Raw genomic sequence first — 27,686 nt, forward strand, 5'->3', positions numbered from 1 at the left:
AATCGCGATCCATTCTCTGCAACTATGTCGCGGCGTCACCTGCAGGTCATTAAACCGAGAACAGAACTGGGCCGAGTGAGCCACAGGGCACAGGTGCGCCACAAGGAATGTCGGCATGTGATTTATGCGGTCTTTCTTAAGCAAGTCGTGCTCTTCAAATGGCGATGATACCGCTGCAAACAAACACAGATATGGGTTTAGTCCCTTATATTCGCAAGATATGATCTATCAATAAGGGTCTCTAGTAGCGCTAATTTATTCGCTTTATCATACATGTTCTCTGACGAAAACATATGCTGCGAATTGGTATGATCACAAAGCAGCCCACTGCACCACGTGGCTAAACCCGACAGGAATAGGCGAGAATTTAAAAGCGATGGCCGGATACTTGCGGGTAGTGTGCAAAGCGTCTCACTGAAATAGCTTCTTCTATCTGTGCGCAGGGTTGCCTGCACTGTGCGTGCTCGCTTGGAGCCTGATCATGGAGTCGCGCATGCGCAGTCACTGCTGGCGAGGCTACGGCCACTCGGTCTTCGTCTGGATTATCAGCGGACCCATGATGGTCGCACTACTGGTAAGCGCGATTTTTTCTCGGCCATGTGCCACTAGCGATGGTTAGCATCAGCTTCTGGCTAATTCGTAATCTCACGACAGGTTTTGCGTGCACATTTAAAAATAAACAAACGTTTAAAAGCGTTTACACATTTCCACTCCTGATGTGGAAGGTTGCAAGGAAATTTTAGTTGCAGGCCTTAGAACACGCTTTTTTGCTATTCCCGCCCGACCTCCGTTCGACGTCTTTGTTGTAGCCTGTCTCCATAAACTTCAGGATTCCTGTTGCCATTCGAGCAGAGAAAACAAGAACCTCTTGTATAGTCTCGGTTCCATACTACTACGAGCTCACGCAACTACATCATTCACTAAAGCAGAATGCGAGCAGCACGCTTTTACCACGTTCGGCCGACTTGTATGCATTTCCAGGGATGGGATGGATGCATGGATGCAAAAACTTTATTTTCGTCAGAGAGCATGTGTGGACGATTCCATGTCAGATGGCCATCAACCCATGGCTGACGGCGACCTGGGTGGCCCACTCCACGGCCCTGGTCTGGACGACCGGGTCTGAGCTGGCCAACACGGCCTCCCACTGCTCGAGGGAAGGATCACGCATAATGTCCGCCGGTGGCGGTGCTATGCTACAGCTCCATAATATGTGGTCATAGGTTGCCAATTCGTGACACCATTTGCACTCCGGCTGAATGTCCGGGTAGATTTTGCTCAATACGTATGGGTTGAAGAAACATCTAGTCTGCAATCGTCGCCAGACGCATTCCTGCACCTTCACCAATTGGAAATGTTTATTGCTCTTCATAAACACGCTATCAATAAATACAGCACAAAAAACTATGCTTTGATGATGACTCAAACGACAGTCGAGCGAACGTTTACTCAGCGGCTTTAGCAAAACCATGTTAATTTTCTGCTCACATTCCTTCTATAAACACGTATAAAACTAGTTTCTCTGTCAGTTCTCCTATCAAAGCCGGTACTTTGATCTAGCACAAATTGTTCAAAAGTTGTAATAGCATTCCTTGAACAGATACTTTGGAAGCTATTTTGCTTTAGAAGACCAGAATATAAACTCATTCGCGCTCATTCTTTTCGAGGGACAGGAATTTGAATGAAAACAAAAGTATTTTTCTTAATACAATAACACCCGACCCCCTTCTTCAGCCGGAACACAAGGTTCCGGTTTATTCTCAAATCCCTGAAAATTCCGCCAAGTGTTTCTAGATCGCAAGAAGCGAATTTATTTAGTTCTTGTCGAATGAATGCTGAAGAACAGCAGCAAAAAGCACTGACTGCGGACAAGTACCAACTTTTTGGGAGTTTTTCAACGTCTATTAGAGCTGCATTTTGACACACCATCCACAGCTAACACTACAAAACACACTCCAAACCTCATTATGGTGACCTCCGTCACACGTGGACTTCTGTCATCGCGAAGAAATTTTCCTCTTGAGAACATATATCTGACAGACTCGCAACTCATGCTAGGCTTTTGCCAAAGATGAGCCAAATAAGACCAAATAGGAGCACCAAGACAGAAATGCCGCTGAGGCGTTCAGAAAATGTAAAGAAACAAGGTTGCTACAGCCATGAAAAAAAATCACAGGACGGTTACGAGTGCGTAACCCGAGGGAGGAGGAGGAGGAGGAGGAGGAGGAGGAGGAGGAGGAGGAGGAGGAGGAGGAGGAGGAGGAGGAGGATGATGATGATGATGATGATGATGATGATGATGAAAGGCACGGAGGTAAACCGGAAGAATAGCCTGCGTAACCCGAATATTTGAGCGTTAGCTGTAATGTGAAAGCAAAGAAATTTCACACGCATTTCCGGCTTTTTTTCTCGTAAAATCAGACAGTCAGAGATTAATCCGCCATTTCCTAGGACTGCAGTGATACTGTGAAGTTCTTTTGAAAAATTGCTTACAGCAGGGACATTTGATCTGTAGGTCTGTTTACAAACGCTGATTAGAGCATACGAACTAAACTGGAAACCCCGTTTGAACAGGTGCCACAAACCAACTTTGCAGGCTGAGGTCTCTGAGGTGTTCGAGACTGGGTTTGCCCCGGAAAGGACGCAGCGGGGTTTCCAGAGCCTCTTTCAAGCGCACATCCCGAAGAAAACCGGACGCAGGGCCGGGGGTCGCTTGTACCCAATGTTATCCGGCGGAGAGTTTTGAACCAACCACCTCCCGCGGCCGATGCGGACGCCCAAGCCACTAGCCCCACCCCATCCTCCGTTTCTTCCCTCTCCCGTTTTCCTTATTCCTCCTCTCCTATAAAAAGTAATGGGGGGATTACCCTCTCTCCCCTTTGCCACTCGTCGTCAGCAGCCCTTTCTCCGCCTTCCACTATCCATCTACCTTATCTCTCCTCAAAGTCGAAAGCGGATTTTCCTAATTTTATTTTGCCGCCTGCCAACTGAGGCAGATGGCAGGTGGCGCTGCGAAGAGCGACGCCGTAACGACGCCGATGTCAACGACGTCGGCGGCGCAATGCTTAGGAGCGAGCTAATTAAAGAGAAGGCTGCCAAACAAACAGAAAAAAAAGTGTCGAGACACGTAAGGTCCACATTTGGAGGTCTGTTCTGGGCACCTGGCGCCTGTTGCCGGCAAGCGCGCCCGAAAAAAAGAAATGAAGAAAGCAGGATGGGACAGCGCCTCATCCGTTGAATATGCCATTGCTTCGCCACACTGTTTACTGCCAGTGGCAGTACCCTCTTACTCGGCGGTTGTCACAATCGCTTGCGTACATTTCGCCGCTGTCACTGCGAGAGCAGCATGGACCCAGATCTCTAGGCGCGACTTCTGCATATGACCACCGATATGGGGTTGGAACCCTACAACTGTATGTCCTGCGTAGAAACGTCTTTTTAACGATGGTGGCGCAGAGGCATCGCCCGGCGGCCACACAGAGAGAGAGAGAGAGAGAGAGAGGGTTTGTTGATAAATAAATAAAAATAATAAATAAATAATAAATAAATAAATAAATAAAAATAAAAAAAATAAATAAATAAATAAGAAAGGCAGAGAGGTTGGGCGGCGGCCACAGAGACGACACTCCCCCTAACGGAAGTGAAGCCGTGATGGCGCGCCAGCAGCGAATAGCAGTGTCGAGCTCTCTGCCGCTCACCATGACATAACCATAGTCGTGACGTATAGCGTGTAGAGAAATACTTCCAAAAACCGTCATGAAACGCACATCAGTGTGCCAGCGAATTTCGGTAAACACGGTTTTTAAAAATTAATAATAAATCACCGGTTTCGTTCTAAGTACTCATAGTGTGAATGCTCAAACGCATTCACAGTAACTATGAGTCCACATTTATTAGCGACTTTAAGCCCATTTCGCAGTCCCTCGACGTTCTGTCGTACTAAAAGAGCAGAAATGCAACCAGCGCTAAAAGGCGATCGCGTCATCGTTATCACCGTCCAGTCAAGTCATGAACTAGGAACTATGATTCTTTGTTCACGGTTCTTTGCTCCTGGGACCAGCGTGGAAAGAGCTGTTTTACGGTGTGGAAGGTGCACTTCTGGCTCTGCACTTCTGAAAAAGCCTGGACGTATAGGGGCACGCTGATGAAGCGTATAGGCTTCCAACTCTGAGCACACATCGCCTTCTTGGGGCTTACAGGTCACAGGTAGAGCGACCGTGCCGGTCGTCAATAATGCAGTGGAGCACCCTTGTGGAGTACAACGCGTCTCTTCGCCCAGTGCAGTGTAAAGGAAAATTTTGCTTTCTTCCTGGGCCCGCAAGGCAACCTAACTTAAGCTACTCTCTCTACTAAGAATATTTAAGCAAATGAAATCAGCGCAGCTCTTTTGACCCGGCACTCACGTCGATATATTCTGAAATACGCGGTGAAGTTTATCCGGGGACTTTTTGTGGGAGCATCATCAATGTTTTTTGGAGAAAAAACAAGGGAACGCTACTAAGCTTGAAGCATCGGTGATCTCATATAACATTGAAGCACCCTGTCAGCGAGTAACTAGCTGAAAGCTTCTCTGGTAGAAATACAAGCAAAAAAAAGGGGGGGGGGGGCATGCTACGCTTTTAGATCAGCTACAACCTGCAACAACGTAATTTCTTTGGCATCGCCAAAAGCAGAGGCAGGGTCCATACCCAAACGTGCATCGTCGATCCGTGCCGGAAAGCGCCCGTGGGTTTCCGTAGCTCGCACGGCTTAATCCCGTTACTATGCTTGTCATAGCCCGACAAAAAGAACATGCTCACATAGCAGCAAATGGAGTTAATTTATTTACGCGGCAGGGTCTGCTCATCAAAGAGGCTGCTTAAACCGCTCGCCGCTAAGCACGCCGAACACCTTGCACAAGGGCTCAAAGCTAAGAAGCTTCTGTACTAAGCCCTCCTCTTGAAAAAGTTTATCTTTTTGTGTGGCTTTATCGCACTCCAGTCTCCACGAGTCTGAGTCAAAGCCCGTAGCGAGAGCCGCCTAGTATAATATATGTATAGCAGCCACCACATCGGTTAAAAGCCTTCTCTTTCGCCATTTCACCAATGTGAATTGACAACGGGCCTCTGTAGCGTGAATGGAGTGCGTGTTTTGGTTGAGAACCTTCACTTTCGCGCGTCATGCTGACCTGGTACACGCTGACGGGGGGCAATTCTGCATCTCAGCGGGGACTTATATCTTGAAAGCCATTCATTAGATCCGGCGGGCCCTTATCTTTCATCTTCAACACTGATTTTACTCATCTCACTGAACCATTCGCAACTTTCACGATCCAGAGGTGCGGTACTGGTAATCCAATATGGCTGCCCGCTTCAGGAGGAACTAGCCTTTGCTTGGCTCGTCAGTTTAAAGCAGCGAGCCACAAATTCGTCGGATTTAGTAGAACGCGAAGAGGTGGTTAGGGCTGGCCACGCAATATGCTTCCGGATGACAGTGTCGTCGTGTGTACTGCGAGAGCTGTGCATTCAGTGATCAGAACAGCGGCGAAAACCGTGTGCGCGCATAGCGGACGGGTTATAGAAATCTGGAAGAGAACTTCCCTGCACAGGCGTATACCAGCGCCATAGCCGCCGAACAGGTTTTGGGTGCAAAAATCAGGCGCAACGCGGGAGGCTTGCCCCAGTCAGAGAAAATAACGCGAGTCTCTACTGGATGTTTCTGAAGTGTGCTGCCGTCGCGATTGAGGGATCAAGCGCAGCTCTCTTAAAGCACAGCTTGGCAGCTGCAACACACCTGCCGTGCGTGGACGCCGCGAAGGCAGGTAAAGTGCGGTTACTGTGCCAATCTGCCTAACGCATAGTCTTGATAAAGAAGCTTGCTACAGGGCCCACATACTTTCCAAGATTAGGTGACAACTACACGCTCAAGTGACGGTGAAGCCCCAGCCAGAATTACGGAGTGCACAGGTCTTGTAAGAAAAAAATTGCGCATTGCGTCATAGGCCATGCGCAACCTGTGCACTGGCTTGGAAAAGCGGAGTGTTGCTGTCCGGGTGTAGATTTTAGACTTAGAGCTCTTGACCGCATTCCAGGTCACTGGCAGTGGTCGTAAAGCGAACGTTCCTTTACTCGAGATGTAAAAAAAAGCGTGATGCCAGAAATGAAAGTGGGCAAAGAAAACAAAAACTAGATTTGTTTATAACACATGGCAAGCGCATGCTTTATGTTTATATGCAAAAGTTCGCCTTCGTTGTTGTCACATCATGCGAGGCAGGAAGTTCCGCAAGCACTTAATAATGACATACGCATATTTGCTCACACATACTAGGCACTGCGTGACGCAAGCCGCTGAGTCCGGTGTCCAGACTGCATACAGCATAAGCATTCAGGTATTAGAATAGCAGCGAAAAGCGTGCGCACGCTTAATGAAGCAGTACCTGTAATGCTGCTAAACAAACAGCAGCTCCTTTGCCGATTATTTTCTGCATGTACTTTAAACTTGAAAGCGGCGTTATAGCGCCTTAAGTAAATCGCGCAATAAGCAAATCTAAAGTTTTGTTCGAAACAACTATTCGGCGCAAAAAACAAAACTGCATGGCAGTCGTACTATCAGCGAATTCAGTGTAGGCGATCAATGAAGATTTTTTACGATCCCGTCACACTTCACGGCACCTCCTCACGAAAAATAGTACAAATAAAAGTACGCCAATCAACGATCTTCATGCAGCAACAATTCAGTTTCCGATTTAGCTTCCAAAACACGGGAGAACGGTGACACGACCGCTTACATGCTGTATCTTACAATGGACACTCCGGGAGAACAGAGTTGCTGCGGCACTTCTCCATAGGGTTTACTGCTGGAGTGCTATTTTGAAATTTCATGATAGGTTCTCACTCCAGCAATCTAGCTGGGCCACCTAGATCACGTGACGTTGTGGCGCCACCACAACCTGCCCACCGGACTGTGAGCGAACAGGTGGCAGGTGGCGAGAGGTTGCTCGGGAAGAGCGACCTGGGACTCTCAAGCCCCACCGGTGGCAGCACCTGCCATCGCAGAGCAGTGGCGCATCGCTTCGCTTTACCGCTGCACAACTGCGCCAGGGGTGGTATGAGGACACCCAGGGCCCTATGAATATTAAGTCAAGAATGACCCATTCCGCATGTATGGGCTTTAACCCATCAGCGCTATCACATAAAACTCTTAAGGTGAAGCTTAAGTGCACCCTCCAAGTTTTTTTATTGAATAAATCTTGTGCTGGCATATGAGCAGAGAGCGCTTGCTACAAGGCCAGGTCACCATTTGAGCGTTCATAAATGCGCATCAGATGCAGTTCAAATAGCTCAGTGAATTAACACTTTGGACTCCGTCCAAGAAAATCTTTTACGTACGCGAACGTTTCCAATTTTGATTTATTCTCGAACGATGAGCAACCTGCCAATGACGTGCACATTCGATATCGCGTAGAGTACGCCACACCGGTGTATTGTAATATTTTTCGGGTGGTTCTTTCTTGTGCGAACTAATATGTTTGGTTTCGGTTTATGCATTGTGCTCAGGTTTTCTTCAATTTGCTTACATTTTGGTTCCACTCCTGCCTTCGGGGTTGCTCATATTGCACGCATAGGAGAATGATTGCGCGGCTCTGCAAACCCCTGAAGAAGCACACATTGCCTGAAAACAATTGTTTTCACCATTTCTGGGTGGTTACAACCAAAGGCCAGCCCCACTTTTATCAAACTGTTTATTTTTACTGAACGAAATTTCGATACGCCTGCGTCAATACTCCATTCCAATTGGCATGTGTGCCCCCCTTATTGAAACGCGTAGTTCGTGAGGCTCCAAGGGAAGCCGGTGCTGAGGCAAAGTTTAATGAAGCAATATCGATTACATGAGCTGAATTTGTGCATCAAACGTGTACCCAGCTCCACTCTGCTTGAATCGGCATGAGTCAGTACTGACATCAAACACAAATTGAAGCTAGTGTACACACCGCACATAGAGGAGAGGATTGTCCATACGGTACAAGTACCATCCCTGCTACTGACAGACCTCTCAACCCCCCCCCCCCCCCTGCCCGTTCTTTCATCAACTGTCTCCATCCCACCCCTGTATGACCAATATTCCCGAACCAATCTCATTTGGAACATTCCCTTTTCCCTTGCCCTGTTGCACAAGCACAGAAAATACGGAAAAAACATTTCTGGTTTGTGTGGCTGCCACAGCATGATGCATTACGCTAAACATAAAAAATTACCGTCGCAATTTCGATTGTTTTTAACACCCTAATAATTTGCTGCGGTCATTCGAACCAGTCTGTGCGAGTGAAGGAAGCATTTTATAAGTAGCTTTTTGCAGCGCGTAGGAAGAGTGGACCATCAATATCAACATCTTCGAGCATCATCTTACCCCGCTCATTAGTTTCTCTCAACTACAAAGCAAAATATCCCGTTCACTAAGCAGTGTTCGTCACTGGTGGCCAACACGTAGCACTAATTGGTATTGTTTACTATAGTGACTGGATAAATTTTCTGAGTACGGCGTTCCTTCTCCCCACGCCGCCAGGTGAGGAACAAATATGGCTGCCGCAGCCCAATGTTGCCAAAACAGCAAGTACCATTACTTTAGGCACTTCCCAAAGAGTGGCGTGCTTACAAAGTAACTGGGCTTTCCTCTAAGACCCGCATACAAGCGCAGGATGTTGCTTCAACTAGTTACGAAAATTATTGTTTCCCGTTTATTCTGAGTTCACTTTCACATTATCCCCGAAGTTCGCTGTGCCAATAACGCAGAAGTATAATATGTCGCTTTTATTAACGACGTTGCGAAGGCGGAGCGCAAGGAACCACGGATGTGATTGCAGTGCTCGTCATCTAAGGTACATTAGACGCCAATCACTAATCACCGGATAATCGCTCATGATGGTGCACGCCCGGTACATCAGTAGCCTTATCGTGTCTTTCCCAGAGCGCGAGAGGCTATCCAGGTACAAGTCAAACAGATACTCAGTAATGGCATAATCAATCCATCGAACAGTCCGCGGTCGTCACCAGTGGGTCTCGTGAAAAAGAAGGATGGAACGCTGCTCTTCTCTGCCGACTACAGGAAACTTAACAGCGTGACAAAGAAAGATGTTTATTGGCTACCCCGCATACAGGATGTTGTACCTAAACGTTTACACAATTTTTAAAAATAAGCTTTTTGAGTTAGAAGACCGCTTTTTCGCCACAGCATTGTCAGGGGTGGAGTACATCAGCATACAGTTAAAAAGTGTTATCTAGCAGGCGGCTTAACTAATATTTAGTCATTAATTTTTTAATTATTACCATCAGGCTCCTTAATTATTGAGAGGAGTGTAGCTCACCGTAATTAGTATCCACATCAGTGTTTAGAATTTTGAAAACGCGGTTACCCTCAGCGCTGTGGTCCATCAAATGTTGGCTATTTCGACGAGTTATGTGCACTGGAATGGTTGCTTACCTTGCAAGCTTCTTGAAACCGGGTGTATTTGTCCAGATGTAGCCAAAATTTCTTGGGGCACAGCGCCGAGGCTAACCGCGTTTTCTAAATTCTAAATATTTATATGAATGATGCTTACGGTGGGCTACACGCCTCTCAGTAATTAAGGTTTTTTGGTTTGTTTTATGGGGGTTTAACGTCCCAAAGCGACTCAGGCTATGAGGGACGCCGTAGAGAAGGGTTCCGCAAATTTAGACCGCCTGGGGTTCTTTAACGTTCACTGACATCGCACAGTACACGCGCCTCTAAAATTTAGCCTCCATTGAAATTCGACCGCCGCGGCCGGGATAGAACCCGCGTCTTTCGGGCCAGCAGCCGAGCGCCATAACCACTCAGCCACCGCGGCGGCCCCAATAATTAAGGATTCTAACAGCAATAGTAAAAAAATTAACTGCTTCGCTATGCAAAGTACTTTTATTCGGTATATCTACGAAGCAGCTATTGGCAGACAGAAGTTGACGAGAGGGACCGCGAAAAAACTGCCTTTGCAAGTCCATACCATCTCAAGGAATTTCTTGGGCTCCACTTCGTCGTTTTTTGTTGTGCTCCGGCAAAGTTCCAGAGAATGATGGGCGCCGTGTTCAGCGTGCTAAAAAGGCAAATGTGTCTCATATATCTGAATGATGTAATTAATTTTTCAACAACGTTTTCGGAACACCCACAGCGACTGAAGCCGTTCGGTCAGGCGCTTGGAAATGTTGCAACGGTGCAAAGGGGTTTCAGTACTTGGCATCAAACTACCCTATCGGAAGTTTTGCAGCTGTCATCAACTCCACTTACCTCGCGTGCAGTCTCGAGCAGCTTAGTACGTAGTACGCCTAATGTCTTCCCCTCCAGTGCCAGCAAACTGTGAGAACACAAGCTCTGTAACCAGAGTTCGAAAATGCTTGGTGTCAGTCCTCCCGAATGCCTCGAATGAACGATATGTGCACACTGTCGAAACGAAGCTATTCTTCGGGAACTCCAATCTAGTTACATAGGGAAAGTTTTTCTTCGCAGCAGCTAAACAAATTAGACTCAAAGAGAGAGAATTTCAAAGAGCGGATTAAAACCTTGTTTAAGGCTGCTCGAGTCAATGCAACACGCTCTCGACGGGCTTGGTGTGAAAATAGAGGTTTCCAGAAAGAACTCGAGTGCACTGAAGTCGATACCGGAACCCTTCTCTCTTAGAGACCTTGGCGGTGCCAACGCATCGAGAAGTTACTAGCCAGTCCTTCAACACCCACTGCTCCTCGACTAGAGCTTTAAAGAGTGACGCCACGACGTCGGAAAGTGTGGGAAGGGCAGAGTCTATAGGTGAGTGCACGTGGATCTTGACCAACACGCGTGTCGTCGTTATGAAAGCAAGCTTTGCCACTGATTAAATTTTTAGTCGTTCGGTTCCTTCGGCGAGGTAGGTAGGCTCTGGCTTCTACTAGGAACCGTAGTAAGCAAGCTGCTTTGTTAAATGTAACAAGCGCACGCCATCGACCAGTTGCTAGTAAATTCTGTGCGCATGTCTCCTCTGTCTCTCTTTTACAAGCCTTATAAAATTCAGCCTTCTGTACTCCGAAACGGCAGCGCGTCAAACATCCACCAACGGGCGTGAAGAAGCTTGTCCGGTGTTTTCTACCCTTGAAGTCCCCGTTTTCCGCACTGTTAGTTTTAAATGTGTATCACCAACTCGCCCGCCTTGCTATCGTGCGAAGAAGCTGTCTGTTGCGCCGTCCATTCCTAAACATACGCAAAAATGTAGAGAAAATGAAGGAAGTTACCTTTACCGCTATGAAATGCGTAAGGAAAATTTTGATTTCTCTTCTCAGAGCCGTTGAAAAATTGCGACAAAACTTCATGTTCGAAGCTACAGTATGGAAAGAAAATCATGAAAACCTAAATTTTATAGTATAATGTGACCTTCTTTCAGAAATAGAAGTTTTGGAGTGCGCTCTCATAAAAGGCATAACTAGTCAATGTGAATTGCAGTTTAATACGCACAGTCTAATTGCTTTAGGAACTTGAACACTTGTATTTTAAATCGACAGATTGCCACAGCTCTACGGAACACGGACAAAAAAAGAAGACACCCAAGACAGGAAGGGCGCTTTCCTGTCTTGCGTGTCTTGCAGCGCCCGTCCTGTTTTGCGTGTCTTCTTGTGTCCGTGTTCGCTGTGATAATCTATCGAAGAAAAACAATAAACCGACTAGCCCCGACTAAAATCTTTATTGTATTATAAAGTTAGGTCTTTTGTGTTCCAGACATATGGAGTCCTAAATATGAAATTACAATTTTGAAGTCTGATGTTTTGCTTATTTTTTAGGGAAACAATGAATTTCGGCACTACTGACAGTTGCGATTTCAACACTCGCTGACAACCACTAGATAGCTGTTTCTTTTAAATTTTGCAAAGTTTATTCGAATCGTTCTGACCGGTTCCTGGTGAGAGCTTTTCTGCGGTCTCCATTATTTGAATGAGGAAACAAGAGAGTCTTTTCAAGACGGAGATTTCCACTCTTCTGTACTGAGATTTCTCGATTGTTTTTTCTCATGTTAGGATGAAGTGCTGCGCGCTAAATTCTGCCAGGGGCAATAAGGTGCACGAAAGGTATGAAATGTCAAGAAAGGCAATTGTCTGTTTAAACTGAATGTGTGCTAAAATCGTTGTTTTCTTGCGAACTACTTTGAACATACACGTCAATGCCATCTCGCACTGCTTCGTCTATTCCCGTAATGAACACGTGCTGAAGCGAGACATTGCCATTGAAGGCCTTGTTTCCTCACTGTATTTTGACAGTGAGTGCATTGCCAATAGTTAGCGATGGGCACTCGCACAAAAGCTCATTTTAAATAAAGAGTCTAAAAATGGCTCCATCCTATTTAATATTTATTGTTGCTTTCTTTACCCGCGTTGAGCAAGTGAATTTGAAAGCTCATATTGTCTCCTAAAACGCATTGCTAACAGATGAATTTTCTTTATTTTTAATTTTTCCGCGGTGATTTACTAATAAGTTAAAACCAACACTGAAATACACATAAATTTGTACTACGTACAGGAACGTTTCTAGAGCGTATATGATCCAATGAATAGTTTAGAATGATGCGAAAACTACTCAACAAAAATAAAAATACGTAAGTCAAACTAAATTCAATATTTCGTTCGCTATTCGGGCTCAAAGACAAGTTTTCACAGAGTTGTCAAGAGGCTCTCGGGTAGGGAGCACCAGAAATTGTTCGAAATACCAGGAAGCAGGTGTTCTGAACCGTCCTGTTTTTTTTTAGCACGTTTTAGTAGCAGTGCTCAGCGAAGCATGTGCATTAAGATGTTTTGATTACGGTTTAGTATGAAAGCCTTTATTCAAAGTGAAGTAACCTGATGCACAAAACACAATTGCTCATATATAGTTATAGGGTCAAACACCGGCATTTCTTCTCCCCGTCTACAGCTCATGCTCGCCGAAGTGACATGCAGTCTCTTCTGATATTTTGATTCTAGGCAGGTACTTTAATTCACAGAGCATAGATTTCAGTCTATGTGTATTACCAGAAATATGCAGCGTTATGAACCGCGATGCATCTCTGGGGTGAATGCCTGACTGTGTCTTGTGTGTAAGGCGCAAAATAAGGCCAGGTAGTTCCAACAGTTACTTTGCGTCAACCCCTCAACCTTTAGCTGTGTTAAGCGACCACCGAAATTTCCGTCTATTTAAGAAGTTATTTAATTTTTATTTTTATTTTTCAAATGCGCGTTTTCTTTTTCGTGCTCTCAATTCTCATTAGCTGTTTAAATAAAGAATTTATTTAGGAGACGTAAATGCAAACTGGCGATAGCAATAAGAAAGGTAATAATGTCTCGGATGGCAGTGTACCAGTGCAGTCGAAAAGACAGAACGCTTTGCCTTGTATTTTTACCACAATTGGTTTTTCTGTCGTATCCAGCTCATTTCATACAACCGCTTCGGGGCTAGGGCGGTTTGCTTTGTTTTTTCTGCAGCCCTCAATTAATTCTGCGCGGCTCAAAATGTATGTTTTGTTTACAGCTGTAGTTATTTTTCTACACCTCCTTATACAAATCGTGCGTGCCTATTTAAGCTTCTAGCCGGGAGGCTAAGCTTAGTGGTATGGCGTTCCGCTGCTGAAGCTAAATGACGTGGGATCGAATACTGGCCGAGGCGGCTGCTTTTCGATGGAGGCGAAATGCAAAAGACGCCCGTGTAGTGTGCAATGGCAGTGCACGTTTAGCAACCCCACGTGGTCGAAGTTAATTCGGAGCCCCCCCAGTACGGCGTCTCTCACAACCCATGGGCAGCTTCGAGACGTTGAAGTGACCATCAAATGATATTCACCGAAGTTAGGAAAAGCGCACAAGCGATCAGTATTCCATCACTCGTAACTGTACAAAATAAAAGGGCTTTTCTACAATTGTCCTCCAGATAAATCCAAATGCCACTACTGGGACCAACCAGCGAACTCGCCTCCACGAGTTGAGCACCTTACACGTGAAGCAAGAACCACGGATGTGCACTTTATTTTGAATTGGAATTCTCCGTGCCTGGCAGTACATGAAATATTCGCGCTTCCCGTTCCTATCGGGCCGCATTGTGCAAGCGGCGTTTAGTTCCTCCTGTGCGGCATTAAGAGACTCCTAGCTATGTCTTGCTGCTCGTGTCTTGGGAGCTAACTGCCGTCGTTCCTTCGTCGATGCCTCCTGAAGAAACCGGCGGTTTTATCAAGTATTTTTTTCCCGTCTTTCGCAGGTGAACACCGTGTTTCTGATCAACACCATCCGCATCCTTCTCACCAAGATCCAGTCGAACACCTCCATCGAGACCATGCAGCTAAGGTGAATAGGACAAGTGGTCGGATTAGTTGGTGATGATCCATTCTTTTGTTGACAGCGCATAAAAAACACGGACAGAAGGCATAGAATCAGCGCCTGTGACGTCGTCTTCTATGTATTCTGCCCGTGGTTTTTAAGCGCTGTCAACAAAAGAAGCTAAGATGAGTGTGCTGCTTCGTAAGCGCGAAAGAAGATTGCCGGAGCGATGCAAAGGGAGGGCACCTTACCTTCCATTGTCTGCGCTTCGGCGTTAGGACATACATGCAAGAGCCCTGCGCTGAAGGACACTGAATATGTCAGGCTGGCTAACTACCTGGGACTGCAAATTGCAGCAATTTTCCATCTACTTAGTTAATTTATCGTTGCTCGTCACTTGACTGCCTGGCAGATTGTGCAGGCAAATACAGTGAATCCTTGCGCATAATAGAACGAAGTTGAATGGAAGTAGTCGCTGTACAGTGTGATCGCTCTGTAATTAGCGAGAATTCTAAAGATGAAACACTTAAGCCGATTATGGATGTGACCGCGTACGCACACGCACAAGCGCGTGTGCGCTTAGCGTTGTTAAAGAGGTTGCACGACTGCTCGCAACCAGTGTAGAAAGGATCAGTCGGCCAATATGGGCCTGTATTGCACAACATAAGGAGTGCTCGACTCATGGCACTCTCTTACTTGTGAATGAACTGGCGTGAGCTTCACAAACTAAGCTGTAGGCTTTGAAACAGCGGAGGCTCTTGAAATGGCGTTACGCACCCACCCCACGCTTTTCAAAACTCACGTACTTGAAACTTGCGCCGGATTGTTTCAAAATTGAGGTTAATCAACATAAACCGTAATCTTTTTTTTTTGTTTTGCCCCATAGATTGCCATCGTGCAATATGTCTGTCACTGCTTGGGCAGTTAATGCTTACTGCCTAAAATAAGAATGAAGGACTCGGGGCTGAAGACCACAAGCAGCCGCGTCCGCTGAATCGGATAAATCGAGAAATCTGTGGTGGATGCCGCTTCTATTTTCTTCCGTTTCATTAGGATTTGCAAATGCCTCAAAAGCCTTGAGTATGTCACTCTGCTTTCAAGGCTCCCTGATAACAGTTGGGGCCGAAATGCACTTGCTTAAATACTGTTCGCTATCTCACTTTGTTCAGTTAAAAGTAGAGTGAGCAGAATAACTAACTGATCGAAATGCTGTGATAACGAACCTTGAGGAAACCACGAATTACGAGGGAGGTTGTGGCTGTACAGCGTGGGCATGGTCTTGATGACCCCTTATTTGCCCGGTAGGTTCGCTGTTTTTGATGCAGTGGTCAGCGTGGCATCCTGTGCTTGTTCCAAAGCGACCGGAAAAGTATTCTCGAGTCGCCTACACTCGTTCAGTTTGAAAATCTCACTTCTGTCGGGCACCGCTTTACAAAGGTTGTCATTAAAGTTCTCAACGAACAAAGAAAACAACGCTTATGCAACAAAGGGAGTGCCGTTTCATTTTTTTGCCTCGTCGAGTTTTAGTCGTTGTCGTGTTTCCCTCCTTTAGCGTATCTTATCAAGCTTTCCTGCATCCGCCGTTGCTGTAACGGCCACACCACACTTCGACAGCAAAGGTCAAAGAGTGCCAGCCATTTGCAGAAGCGTAAATTCTTTACTGACAGTTGACGACATTCGTATAGATTAGGTTTCGGTTTCATGGAGTGTGCTTTCGCCCTTCCCACTTCTCCTTCCCCCGTTCAATTCACGCAGAAAGGTTTCCAAGGCGACAGCGCTACTTTTCCCCCTGTTGGGCATCACTCACCTCTTCTTCTGCATCAACCCTCGAGACGACGCTCACTTCGAAAGCGCCTACGTCATCTGCAACGCCCTCCTGCAGTCCTCGCAGGTATTCCATCCGCCAGCAATTCGATCTGCTATTCGTCTGCATGTCAAAGTTATCCCAGGTCCTTTGCTTTCCATAGCACGCTCTGTAGCCCGCAATACATCGTTTCTACCTTTTCTTCTACGCCTTTATATCCCCTCATACTTTCTCCCAATGCACGGCTGCAAACCGAGTTGTAGTCCCTGTTAATCTCCCCGCCTGTCCTTCTTCTCCTTTTCCTCCCTCCATTTAAGTTAAACCCTTTTATTTCTCCTCCATATTTTGTCACCGTAAGTGAGCACAGATAGGGTACCAAAATTTTTATATTTTTAGTTTTTGACATAACTGCAAGCTGCTGTTCATAGCCTAGGAGTTGCTCCTCAAGTTATTCTACGCGTGATTTGTGTCTTGATCAGCGTCAGCTGTCACTGATTGGCCCATGCAGATGTACTTCCTCAGTACTTCCAACAGCTCCTTTTCAGTCTTGAGCTGTCTATTACATCCCGTACAGTCGAACATTACTTTAGTTACTTCGTAATAATTTTTCAGCCTAGCTTTGCACTTTGCGTTTGACGGTGCAGCAGCGCAACCGCACAAGCACAAAGTAACAACTACCGCAGCGCTGACTAACAACTGACATTTTTACTCGCAGCGCCCCCTTTTTACGAGGATGCAGGCATCTCCGAAATAGAAAAAAAAACAGTGGGCCCCCCAAAGCAAATACTTCTCTCATGCCTAAACAAAATCAACAAAACAAACCAAAGAAGAAATAAAAGTATGATACCTTTTTCTAGAAAGAGCTACACAAGGAATTGTAACACACCTTGTACCCAGCTTCATAATCTCGGTCGCCTGAAAAATTCACCGGCCATCAATGCGATTTATACCATAGAGCTAGTACTACCAACACTAGAGCGAAAGCGGCAGCAGCACTCCCATGTAAACCCTCTCCACTTTTTTTATAACCGTGGACGACAGCCATCTTGTTACTCCGCTCATGGTTCCATGCATGGTCCAGGCGACCTAGACCAGGTTTAACGGCAGTTTGCAGCGTACTAATCTGGCAACCTCACAACTTCCCCCAGTATGGCCGCACGCTTTGTAGTGCGCGTCAAAAAGTTGTACGAGGAATGGTGCTCCGGCTTGCTTACGTACTGTGTTGAGTTCCTTTCTAGTTCATGCGCAAAATGTTCGCGATGGTGCGCGCACGAAGATACTTCCAGGTGGCGGTGAATCTTGTGCCGCTCATTACGTATGATTTGTGTTTGTGTGAGCCGAGATCAACGAGGATGGTTGGCGAGGTTCAGCAAGGTTTGTTTTGATGTACGGGGTATTATAAAACATGCATGCCCCATGCCTTTTGGCGTAACCTGGAGTCTCTTTAGTAAAGTGTGCACCATCGCCACCTCCTGTCTTCTCCGGCGGTCAGATCTCGTTGGTGTTCCATACAGGAGACGAGGCAGAAGGGAGACGACACTCGCGCGGAGTGCAGCGCATGCCTTCTGTACCGCTGCCTGTGTAGATGCGAATTCTGTTTGAATACAACGGAAGATCTATAACAGAATCCGTTCCGAAAGGTTTAATCTGCTTGCAACAAAGCACCAAAGCGTACATACATGGAAGAGCTTTATGCAAGAGACATGTGGGATAAGTCCCACTCGGAGAGCACTAACAGAGCATTGTGCAAGGTGATGATAGTAAAGAGAAACGTTGGAATGCGGTTTGCTTGCGTACAGCTTTGGAAATATTAAAAATTCAGGCCATATTCTGTAAAACAAAAAATTGACAATCAGTGCATCTGCACAATTACAAGCATGTGAGATTATTAAGCAACCTGCCACTGCAAAGTTACAGCTGGTTTCATAGTTGGCAGTCATTTAACTTCAGCAGTTATGTGTGTGAATGCCTGCTTTTTATTTCTGCCATAAATTCACTGATGTTACTGTTGTACACACTAGACAAAAGTATCATAGCTTGTAAATAAAGTCTCAGTCATACACAATATAGCATTCAATACTTTGCACATCTTTTCACACACTCAAAGAATGCACATGAAAAAAAAAATAGAAACAGTACCAAGACCTCTGCTCTCATTTGTTGAACACCTAATAGGGCAGCCTTGATGCAGTACTGAGGGAAACTTGGAAAAAAAAAACACATGTTCAACATAGTATCAATACAGTGATTTTGCCATGAACAATGTTCGAATAAATGTTCGATGTCACTCTTCATCATACTTGTTATCTATAGCAGGACTGTGCATCTGGTGCAGATCCCTTCAGAAATAGCATCCCTCATAGCCTGTGCCACTCTGGGATGTTAAACCCCACAAAACCAAAAAAATAGAACCTTCAGAAATGCACATGAGCATCTGTGTAAAAGCTGAAATGTGCAACTGCTTTGCATTTAGATTTCTTTAACGCGAATAAATGTTTGAGTACCTGCTGAGCACTTCAGTGATCTTAGCTTCGGAAACATTTTCTGCACTGAACATAGCACTGGTGAAGAGTTGTTGCATTACTCATATAAGGTGTGTTTTAAGGAACTTCAACAAAAGGATTCTTATTTCTTCTACTACAATCAACAGACATATTTACCTTGCGTGTCATGCATCATTGCCATTTATCTGACATAAGGCGCGACAAGAGATCTTTGCAAGGTAATGGAACGCAGTCCTGAATTTTACACTGCGATACTACTCTATATACATGTACATTGGTCAGGTTCATTCCTCCAATGCACTGGTGAAGCTACCCCACTACTGTCGCTGTATCAACAGTTGTTGAACGCCAACTTGTGATAATGTAAAATCAGGAGTATTTAAGAGAATATGCAATGCGGCTAGTTGGAACAGCTGGTACTCTGTATTTTGTAATAAATTTTCGGCGTGTGTAAGACCCCAGGTATCAAAATTATTGAAGAATCCTCTTCTGCAGCGTGCTGCATAATCCAAGTGTGACTTTGGCTTGTAAAATTTTATTATTATTAGTTTATTCGTGTTTACTTCATTCCTTGCTTTGCACTAAATAATTGTCATTAAGTTGCGGTGCAGACAAAGGGAGATAATCGAGGGGCTCATTATGACATATACACTGACAGTTCATTAACTTTGGACTCCTTCATGTATATGCCGCTAAGTTGATTAGTGCAATTGGAAATGGTTGTTATTGATGCTGAAACAAGATTTGCTTTGTAAGCAGTGCTCTAACATCAATCAATCAATCAATCATTTTTTATTCAAGACAATAATACAAGACTATTGTCTTGGGGGACGTGACAAAAGGCGGAAAAGTGCCTGACGAGGTCACGCCACCCTGTGGCAAGCAGCGGTTTGACACTCATGCAGAGTTTCAACAGAGTTTACATGCAGAGAAATGTCTTAGATGAAACTGTATCCCCCAACCCCCTTATTATATATATATATATATATTTTTTTACAGTGCAAGAATATGTACAGGAAACAGAGTACAAGAATAAGTGCAGCAACTTCTGCTAGCAATACATGTTAACAAAACACTTCCAAACATAAAATACATGTAAACTATCGAACTTGAAGCACATGGAACATAAAATTGAAAACAAGAAGAAAAACATGAAAACATAACACACTAGTCTTCCGTTAAGAATAATCCCTTGAGTGTTTTCTTAAACCTGCTTAATGAAAGATTTTCAGTTAATAGGTCGTGAATGACGGGATAGTTGTTTAGTAAATCTGCTATCTGACAGCTTAATCTTTGATGTCCATAGTTTGTTCGAGCTCGGGGCTTGACTATGGTGCTTTTTCTTAAATCGTACACACTTCTTTTTTCTTGGTATTTTGTTTCAAAGGTAGATTTATCCAACCGGTATTGGCGGTAAACTTCCAGGCTTAGTCTATATTTGTAGAACTGAGGCATTTGGAGTATTCTATGCGATCTATAGTAGGGCGCACAACTAGAGGACAGCTCTAAGTTACTGATAGCGCGTATTGCTCTTTTTTGTATTGATAGTAAGGAATCTAAATTTGTTTTCGTTGTGGTTTGCCACACAAGAGAACAATAGCTAAAACGTGAATGTATAAGGGAGTAGTACACTAGTCGTTTGATAGAAGCTGGCAGGTAACACCTCAGTCTGTTTAAGATGCCTAAGGCACGAGAGAGATCAGTTCTAAGTGTGTGGATGTCAGCATTCCATAAGAGATTTTCGTGGAATGTCACACCTAGAAATCTGGTAGTAGAAGACTGTTGTATGTCCAGGCCATTAAATTTTAAACACGGAATTGTATACATTTCTGTACCTTTGGAACGAAAGAGTACATACTTTGTTTTGTTTATGTTTAATGCGAGCCGGTTACTTCCCAGCCATGAGGTTAAGCCCAACATCCAATTGTTCGCCTTTCTGAACAGCGCATCTAAATCCCTACCCGAAAAGAACACATTGGTGTCGTCCGCATATGAAACCAAATTCGAGGCACCCGGTATATTTACAATATCATTAATATAGATGAGAAATAAGACTGGCCCTAGGATGGACCCTTGTGGTACACCATACAACAGAGTGTTTGTCTCTGAACATTCACCATTGATGACAGTATACTGCTCACGTGAAGTTAAATAACTCATGAGGAGAGTACCAGCTATACCCCTGACACCGTAATGCTGAAGCTTTTTTATAAGTATATCATGTTGGACACTGTCGAACGCTTTTCTAAAATCGAGGAATATACCCAGAGTTAATGCCTTGTTTTCGATATTGTGCAGAATTTCATCTTTTATTCCAAGTAGTGCTGTTTCTGGAGATTTGTTTTTCTGGAAGCCGAACTGTTGCCTTACGATAATATTTTGCGAGGTTAGAAATCCAACAAGCCTTTTGTTTATAAAATGCTCAGCTATTTTCGAAAATACAGAAAGCACAGAGATCGGCCTGTAATTGTTCACGTCATCGAAAGAGCCTCCCTTGTGTATAGCCGTCACACGAGCAAGTTTCATTTTGGCTGGGAAAACTCCCTGTTCCATTATAAGATTGCAGATGTGTGCAATAGGAGATGTGTGCCCCTCTTGCCTTCTCTGTTATCCTTCTAGTCTCCTCTCTCAGTCTGAGTGTCAAATATTTCTTCAAAACGAACTTGATCACTCCAAATACATGTGCTGGGCTCTGTTTGTAATGTTCTACTTCATTCAAGCTCTGCTCATGTCGTTGGCAGAACTGCTGGAAGGACTGTATAACCAAGCGGTCAACGTTTTTGTGCCCTTGCTCATCACTGCAGCGGAAAATCTTAAAAAAAACGCGACAGTGCCGTTATGAATTTTTCAGAGAAGAACAGTACTCACACATAAAACACGATGGCGGCATTCTGAGGAAACTCTGTGCACGAGCGAGACAAAGCGGTAGATCGCGACGCGCGGAGCCACAGCGCGCTGCGTGCTTACGGCATCTACTGAGCAACTGACAGGCGAGCGTGTATAAGCGGACGGTTCTGTTCTCTGTATTATCTTATTTGTTATCTGTGTTCTTATGCTTTTGAGCGAAGGCGGACTTACTCGCCCGGCCGACTTCTATGGTAGTTTCGGGTGTCGCTCTGAACGCTGCCGACGGGTCCAGAGTCCAGATTCTTGTGTGCGATCGATCGACCGCCGTGCGCGCAAGAGATACGATCGGCCAACGTGCGCACGGGAAACGACTTGCGTGTGCAGCGCTTTCCTGGCACAGAATCAGACATCCAAAACCAACACCAGCAGTGAAAGCAACGTTCGTGCGAAAGACTGCGAACCGAGCGGCGGGAGTGAATGAGTCCAAAGTGCGAAGAGTGGCTAGAACGCACGGTGGAAAAAGAGGGAGACCGCTCTCAGTGGACTATGCAAGGGAGTGCCTTGAGCAGACACATGTGGTGGAGAGGTGTGTAATGCAGCGCATATTGGGCGTATGAAACTGCCGTATCCCTATTCTGTCCTGCAGTCTACGCCGTAAGTAGTAATAAACTAGCATACGTAGGTAACCTACAGCTGCTACAGCAGACGAAACGAAAACGAAACTTTCCCAAGTTTTCTTGTACACGTTTGCATATTTCAAATTTTGAAACAACAAAAAGAGTTTGGTGTAATGCTCAAACATCTTCTTGGATGTTTAAAGTTCTAGAAGTCTATATTTAATGTAGCTATATTGAAAATATTCGCTTAATTTTCAGTAGCGCAAACAACTGATAAGTACAGGCAACTATGGGAGTAGCAAGATGGCGCTGCCCGAGTGTATGACAACCTCCTCTCCGCGCTTTACCCCCCTGATTTATACCGAGGCGGTGGCGGTGGTCAAAACTTCATTCAGAAAGGGTGAATGAGAGACCAGTCCTCGTGGACGGAGTAGTGAGTCCAGGACTGCAATAACGCATCCACTCGGACTATGGGGCGCCCTCTGTGTGCAGGTGTGCCAACTAGCACCACAGTGTGAAATGCTGGCAGTTGAACGCGCGTGGAGGAAGCCTGCCTGTTATATGTTCAAATTCTTTGAAATCATTCTGGATATTATTCATTTTTTTCAGACGAGATGTAAAGTTGGATTAAGATTTTGATCAAGTGTCATTAAGCGCAGGCTTGATGGCACACAGGCTCGATGGCTTGTGGCGCACAGCGGGGGCCACAAGTCCCTTGCGCACGCGTTAGTTTGCGTGACTGCGCAAAGAGGGCCTCAAAAAACTGGAGCCCACTTGCTAATTCATACCCCTCCGCATTAATTCCATTGATCAACCGTCATTTATGAAACAACGGGACTCAACGGCAATCACGGTAGTGAATTCCAACGTTGCGGGCAGCTTTGGTAACATTAGAGACCTTTAGCAGAGCGTGCCAGCGGCCAACGGAGCAGACGAGGGGGGACGCCGGCGCGCATGCGCAGGTCGCTCAGGCGGCCAGCGGGATTACGGCACTGCGCGCTCGCCCGCTCGTCTGGTCATCCCAGCAGAGAGCGTCCAGCGAGTTGGTGCGTTGGCTTCATTGAGCATACTATACCGAAGATACATCGTATACTGACCATATACTAGAAACACAAATAATGTCTTTAACAATTTTGTACGATAAAAGCAAGCGTGATTTATATTCCTTTCAGCGCAACTACGCTTTTTATCAGTAGGTGGGGCAGCACAGCGCTGCGCTCCACTACGCTCATTCAACGCCTAAAACACTTCTTGCGCAGTGTTCCGATGGCGCTCCGCTGGGGGGCTCTCCGCGGAACGTGAAGTAAATCTGCTCAGCTAGAAGTCTCTAATGCAGCAGTGATCCCTGAGCCTGTCGCTTGAACAACGTCCGATTTGCCAATACAAAAATTTCCACAAAACAAAATGATCGAGTAAACCAGGTTCTTCTCAGAGGCCTTTTTTTGTGTGCTTTTGAGCATTAGACCAATGTTTATAGCATGTTTTTTGCACGCTCGCAGAAGCTTGCCAGCCGTACAGGAGCAAAAGAAAACGACTTTTTTCCAGCTTTTTTCATTGTTTCTAAATTATGAGAAAGTACACGAAGATACGGTATGACACACACATTCTTTTATCTACTATAAGCTTGATTAGGCGAAAATGTTGCGTTATATTTCAAGTTTTAACAAATCTCTGCCACTGATGACAGAACATGAACTGGATATTCTGATGCGACAACGCTTTCAGCTTGACAGGAAAGATTTCTGATGCACTGTTCCACCTCAGACCAACTCGCCCATCAGTTTGTGTTGTTAACTTTGTGTCTATAAACCCTCAGGCATGCGCTGCAATCCATCACAAGAATTTCTTAGCAGTGCTATGTGACCAGCTACTTAGATGTTGCAATTTAATTTATTTGATTTTCTATTTACATTATTACGCCTAGTTCTTCTTAATCCAACCTTCTGAATACCCCTTGTCAGCGTGCAGTGAATAACAGCGGGTCTATTGTGTCCCCTTGCCTAACACTCCTTCTTCTAGGTATTTTCTCATCCTTTCCCTATACTACTTGGTCGCTGCATATATTTCATCTGTCAGTGTGCAGCCATTTATTGCTGTCTTATTATGTTAGCTAGCAGACTGCGGACAACTCTGAATAGTATATGACAAACTCATCTCGCACAGTTCTGTCACGGTAGTGAATTAAAGCGTGCAATACAAAGCAAGGCCACGTCGACCATGAGGGCAACGGTGTCATACTTCGTGGATAGGGTAGCAGTCGTAGCAGTAAGACTTTGAGAGTGATGGTGTACGACCTAGATTGTGAGAATAATGTCAGGTTATAGGGAAGATATTCATCTCTCCAGCATATCTGAAAAGGGCTGTAAATCTTCCCTTTGGAGTTGGCTGTCGCGAGATGCGTAGTCTTGGTGGGGCTTAATCCGTAGAGTGGTGGTGTGCTATGCACTAGCCAGCGTTCCTCCATAGTTGTGCAGTATTCTCAAGAATGCAGCATCTCATGCTACGGCAGTTACCTCGTTATCTCCGATGTCATAAGTGACAAAGCTGCCTTTGGTGTCGTCGAGCGCGGAGGGCTTCCTATGGCCTCCTTTATGGTCTACTTGGCTGACCTCGGACCAGTTGCAGGACAAACTGATGGACCTAGCCCGTTTTCTCTTCGGCGACGAGCCCAGAGTCGCTCAATAATGGGCTTTCTCTCTCCTCGTAACGCATGACCTCCAGTCACAAATTGCTCGAAATGGGCAGTTTTATGACTTGAGCGTGACGTGAAACAGGGAAGTTGATGGTGAGATCCTCTGAGAGGGAAAAGATGATTTTCAAACAAAATTGAAAGGCATTCGCGATCAGTATTGAGGATTCCTTCACGAGTATCTACGATGCATGACTTCTTTATCGTGAACCGCTGTGTTGACAGCCGTGTAGCTGAAGCTTAGTTGTTTTGGTTAGTACGTACTACCGTCTCATAGAGAACAAGCAGGTGGGCTTGTTTGTACAAATGGTTTGCGTTTCAATAGCGGAGAAAATGTCTGTGCTCTTGCGCTAGACATGTTGACGGAAAAGGAAAAAGAAAAAGAAAAACAGAGACGAACAAACTGACCTTTCAGCGCCTAAAAAACATAACCTTGACTAATAAGCAAAACAAAAATGCCCTTGCGCAGCCTACTTCAAGCAGAAACGATATAAGCATAAAAGGAACAAAAGGACTTAGGATAATATTATGAGCGAAAATGTGGGAGCAGCACCTGCTGAAAATTATCACCGGAAAAAAATGGTTGAGGGAAGACCATTGCACTGATTAACCGTTCGAGGAAGACAAGGAAATTTCTCGCAGACGCGCAGAATGTTCTACTCTCAACATAATTGCGAAAATTTGTGCGAGAATATTTGGAACTCCCTACTTCCCCAAAATAACATGAATGGCTCAAAGACTTTAAGAATTCACGCGCACCGCTCACTAACACGCTATATATATATATATATATATATATATATATATATATATATATATATATATATATATATATATATATATTACGAACGTAGGTTGCGTTGGCTCCGCAGAATAAAGATTTAAGAGAAGTGGGCACTTCTACAAAGACACTTTTATTTATCAACGTTTCGACCGCGGTGCGGTCTTCTTCAGGACAGTCCTGAAGAAGACCGCACCGCGGTCGAAACGTTGATAAATAAAAGTGTCTTTGTAGAAGTGCCCACTTCTCTTAAAAATATATATATATATATATATATAACAGCGCAGGTGGTTACTCAACAAGTTGCAAAACCTGACCCTGCCTGAATCCGTGTGACAAGTAAAGTTCGATACGTATTTGTGCGTCAAGTTCCAGTCACTTGTTGTACACTGCAAAGAAATTTCGGTCGTGCTGCACCCCTTCGCGATTCAGGAGTACGGATTGGTTGTCTACCATTAGTTTTGGCAGCAAATCGGTGGACTTAAACTTGTCAAACATTAAGCGCGCTTCTCCTCTCTGAACGATTTCAAGTTTATATTTATCCGTCAGTTAAAAGCGATCCCATGCTTTTGCTGCGTTTTCTAATTTTGGCTATATGAAAGTCTTGTAGCTGGAATTTTTTAATCAAGCCGCCGCGGTGGTTAAGTGATCATGGTGCTTGGCTGCTGACCCCAAAGACGTGGGCTTGATCCCGGCCGGGGTGGTAGAATTTCGATGGAGGCGAAATTTTAGAGGTCCGTGTGCTGTGCGATGTCAGTGCACGTTAAATAACCCCAGGTGCATGGTCGAAATTATGCGGAGACCTCTACTACGACGTCCCTCATATCCCGAGTCGATTTGGGACGTCAAATCGCAAAAACCGAACCAAGTTTTAAATCCGGAGATGCTGTTCTCAATTTATGACTCAAAAGGCTAAGTTTAGGTGAGGCGGATGCGCACATGCTCGCAACGTGTTTGGATCATGAAATAATGTTTGTTGTTGCTACGTCTGGCTATTTATATTCCGGGACTTCCTTTGTTTGCGTATTCTTGATGCTATAAGAAAACAGAATAGGTTGCTCTTAATTCGTGACGCCAAGTAAGAGACGTCTTCCAATAATTAGGCTCACAGATTAGGCGGTACACCATTCATTAAGGGGATACACTACAAACTTATCGACTATATGTTAACCCTTCTTCCATCTTTACTCCCGTAAGTCCCCTCCCATAACCAGAGTAGCATGTCAGCGAATATTCACGCCAGCTAAAAATTTTTTTTCATTCAAGAGCACTCTCTCTCTCCCCCTACAACGTTAAGGCTCCCTTTCAACGAAGAAGACGAAAAACACCTTTGCCTTGCTGCTCCTTGGCCACTGATTTCCTTGCGCCATGAAAATTCATCATCATTATTATCATCGTTATGTCATGTAAGAATGTAAATTAATTCCTTTGAAAAGAAAATTAAGATGAGGTTATTATCGAGTCAAACACGCTACCCTCAGGTCATGGAGGCGCTTTCTTTCGCTACTGCGTGGGAAAGCAGTCTAAAAAGAATAAACCCGAACATACTCATGCCTCAAATCACAGGGCCGCATAATACGAGCCCGCCATACCCCATCTCTTCACCCCCATCCCAAGCACAAAAATTCTTGCAGGCAGACACATGCATCTAGATAGGCTTTAGTGTCGTTATCTTTCTTTCTTTTTTATTTATTTATTTTTTAAAATACTGCCAATCCCAATAGGGACCATCGCAGGAAGGGCAAAATACAACATGGAAAATGCATAATATACAGTAGTGCAACAGCATGTGAACAGAGGCTGTTCAGTTAATAGCAACAATAATAACCGGTGACGAATAACATGGGAGAAACAAGCAAAAAATGTCAAAGAACAAAAGCAGCATAATGCATTATACACTAGAAAGCATAAATTTCATTAGTTAAGATAGAGCGCTCGTGCGGAGGAGATGGGGTTTATAATTACCATTGTAGTACTAGTAGGTGCGCTTCATATTTCTCTGAAAATTTTTCTAAAGATGAGCTGGTTAAACATTATGGCAGGTTATTCTGTTTTCTAGTGGCTAACAGAAAAAAATAATTCTCTAAAGCAGTCTGAGTTGAATCGGTATTCTTGTTTCTCATTTCGAAATATACCGTGTACAATATATTCTCACCATT

General features: G+C 44.8%; 1 protein-coding gene across 1 annotated transcript in view; it reads left to right on the forward strand.

The window, feature by feature from the left end:
* LOC144123566 (corticotropin-releasing factor receptor 1-like) overlaps positions 1-27,686 on the forward strand; it is a 52,830-nt gene that overhangs the window by 2,363 nt on the left and 22,781 nt on the right. Inside the window, exons 3-5 of the mRNA XM_077656383.1 lie at positions 444-574; positions 14,227-14,312; positions 16,041-16,176. Of these exons, the coding sequence (XP_077512509.1) occupies positions 444-574; positions 14,227-14,312; positions 16,041-16,176 (353 nt within the window). The remainder of the gene's footprint in view (positions 1-443; positions 575-14,226; positions 14,313-16,040; positions 16,177-27,686) is intronic.

The sequence above is a fragment of the Amblyomma americanum genome, chromosome 3 (assembly GCF_052857255.1).
Source record: "Amblyomma americanum isolate KBUSLIRL-KWMA chromosome 3, ASM5285725v1, whole genome shotgun sequence".
NCBI lineage: Eukaryota > Metazoa > Arthropoda > Arachnida > Ixodida > Ixodidae > Amblyomma > Amblyomma americanum.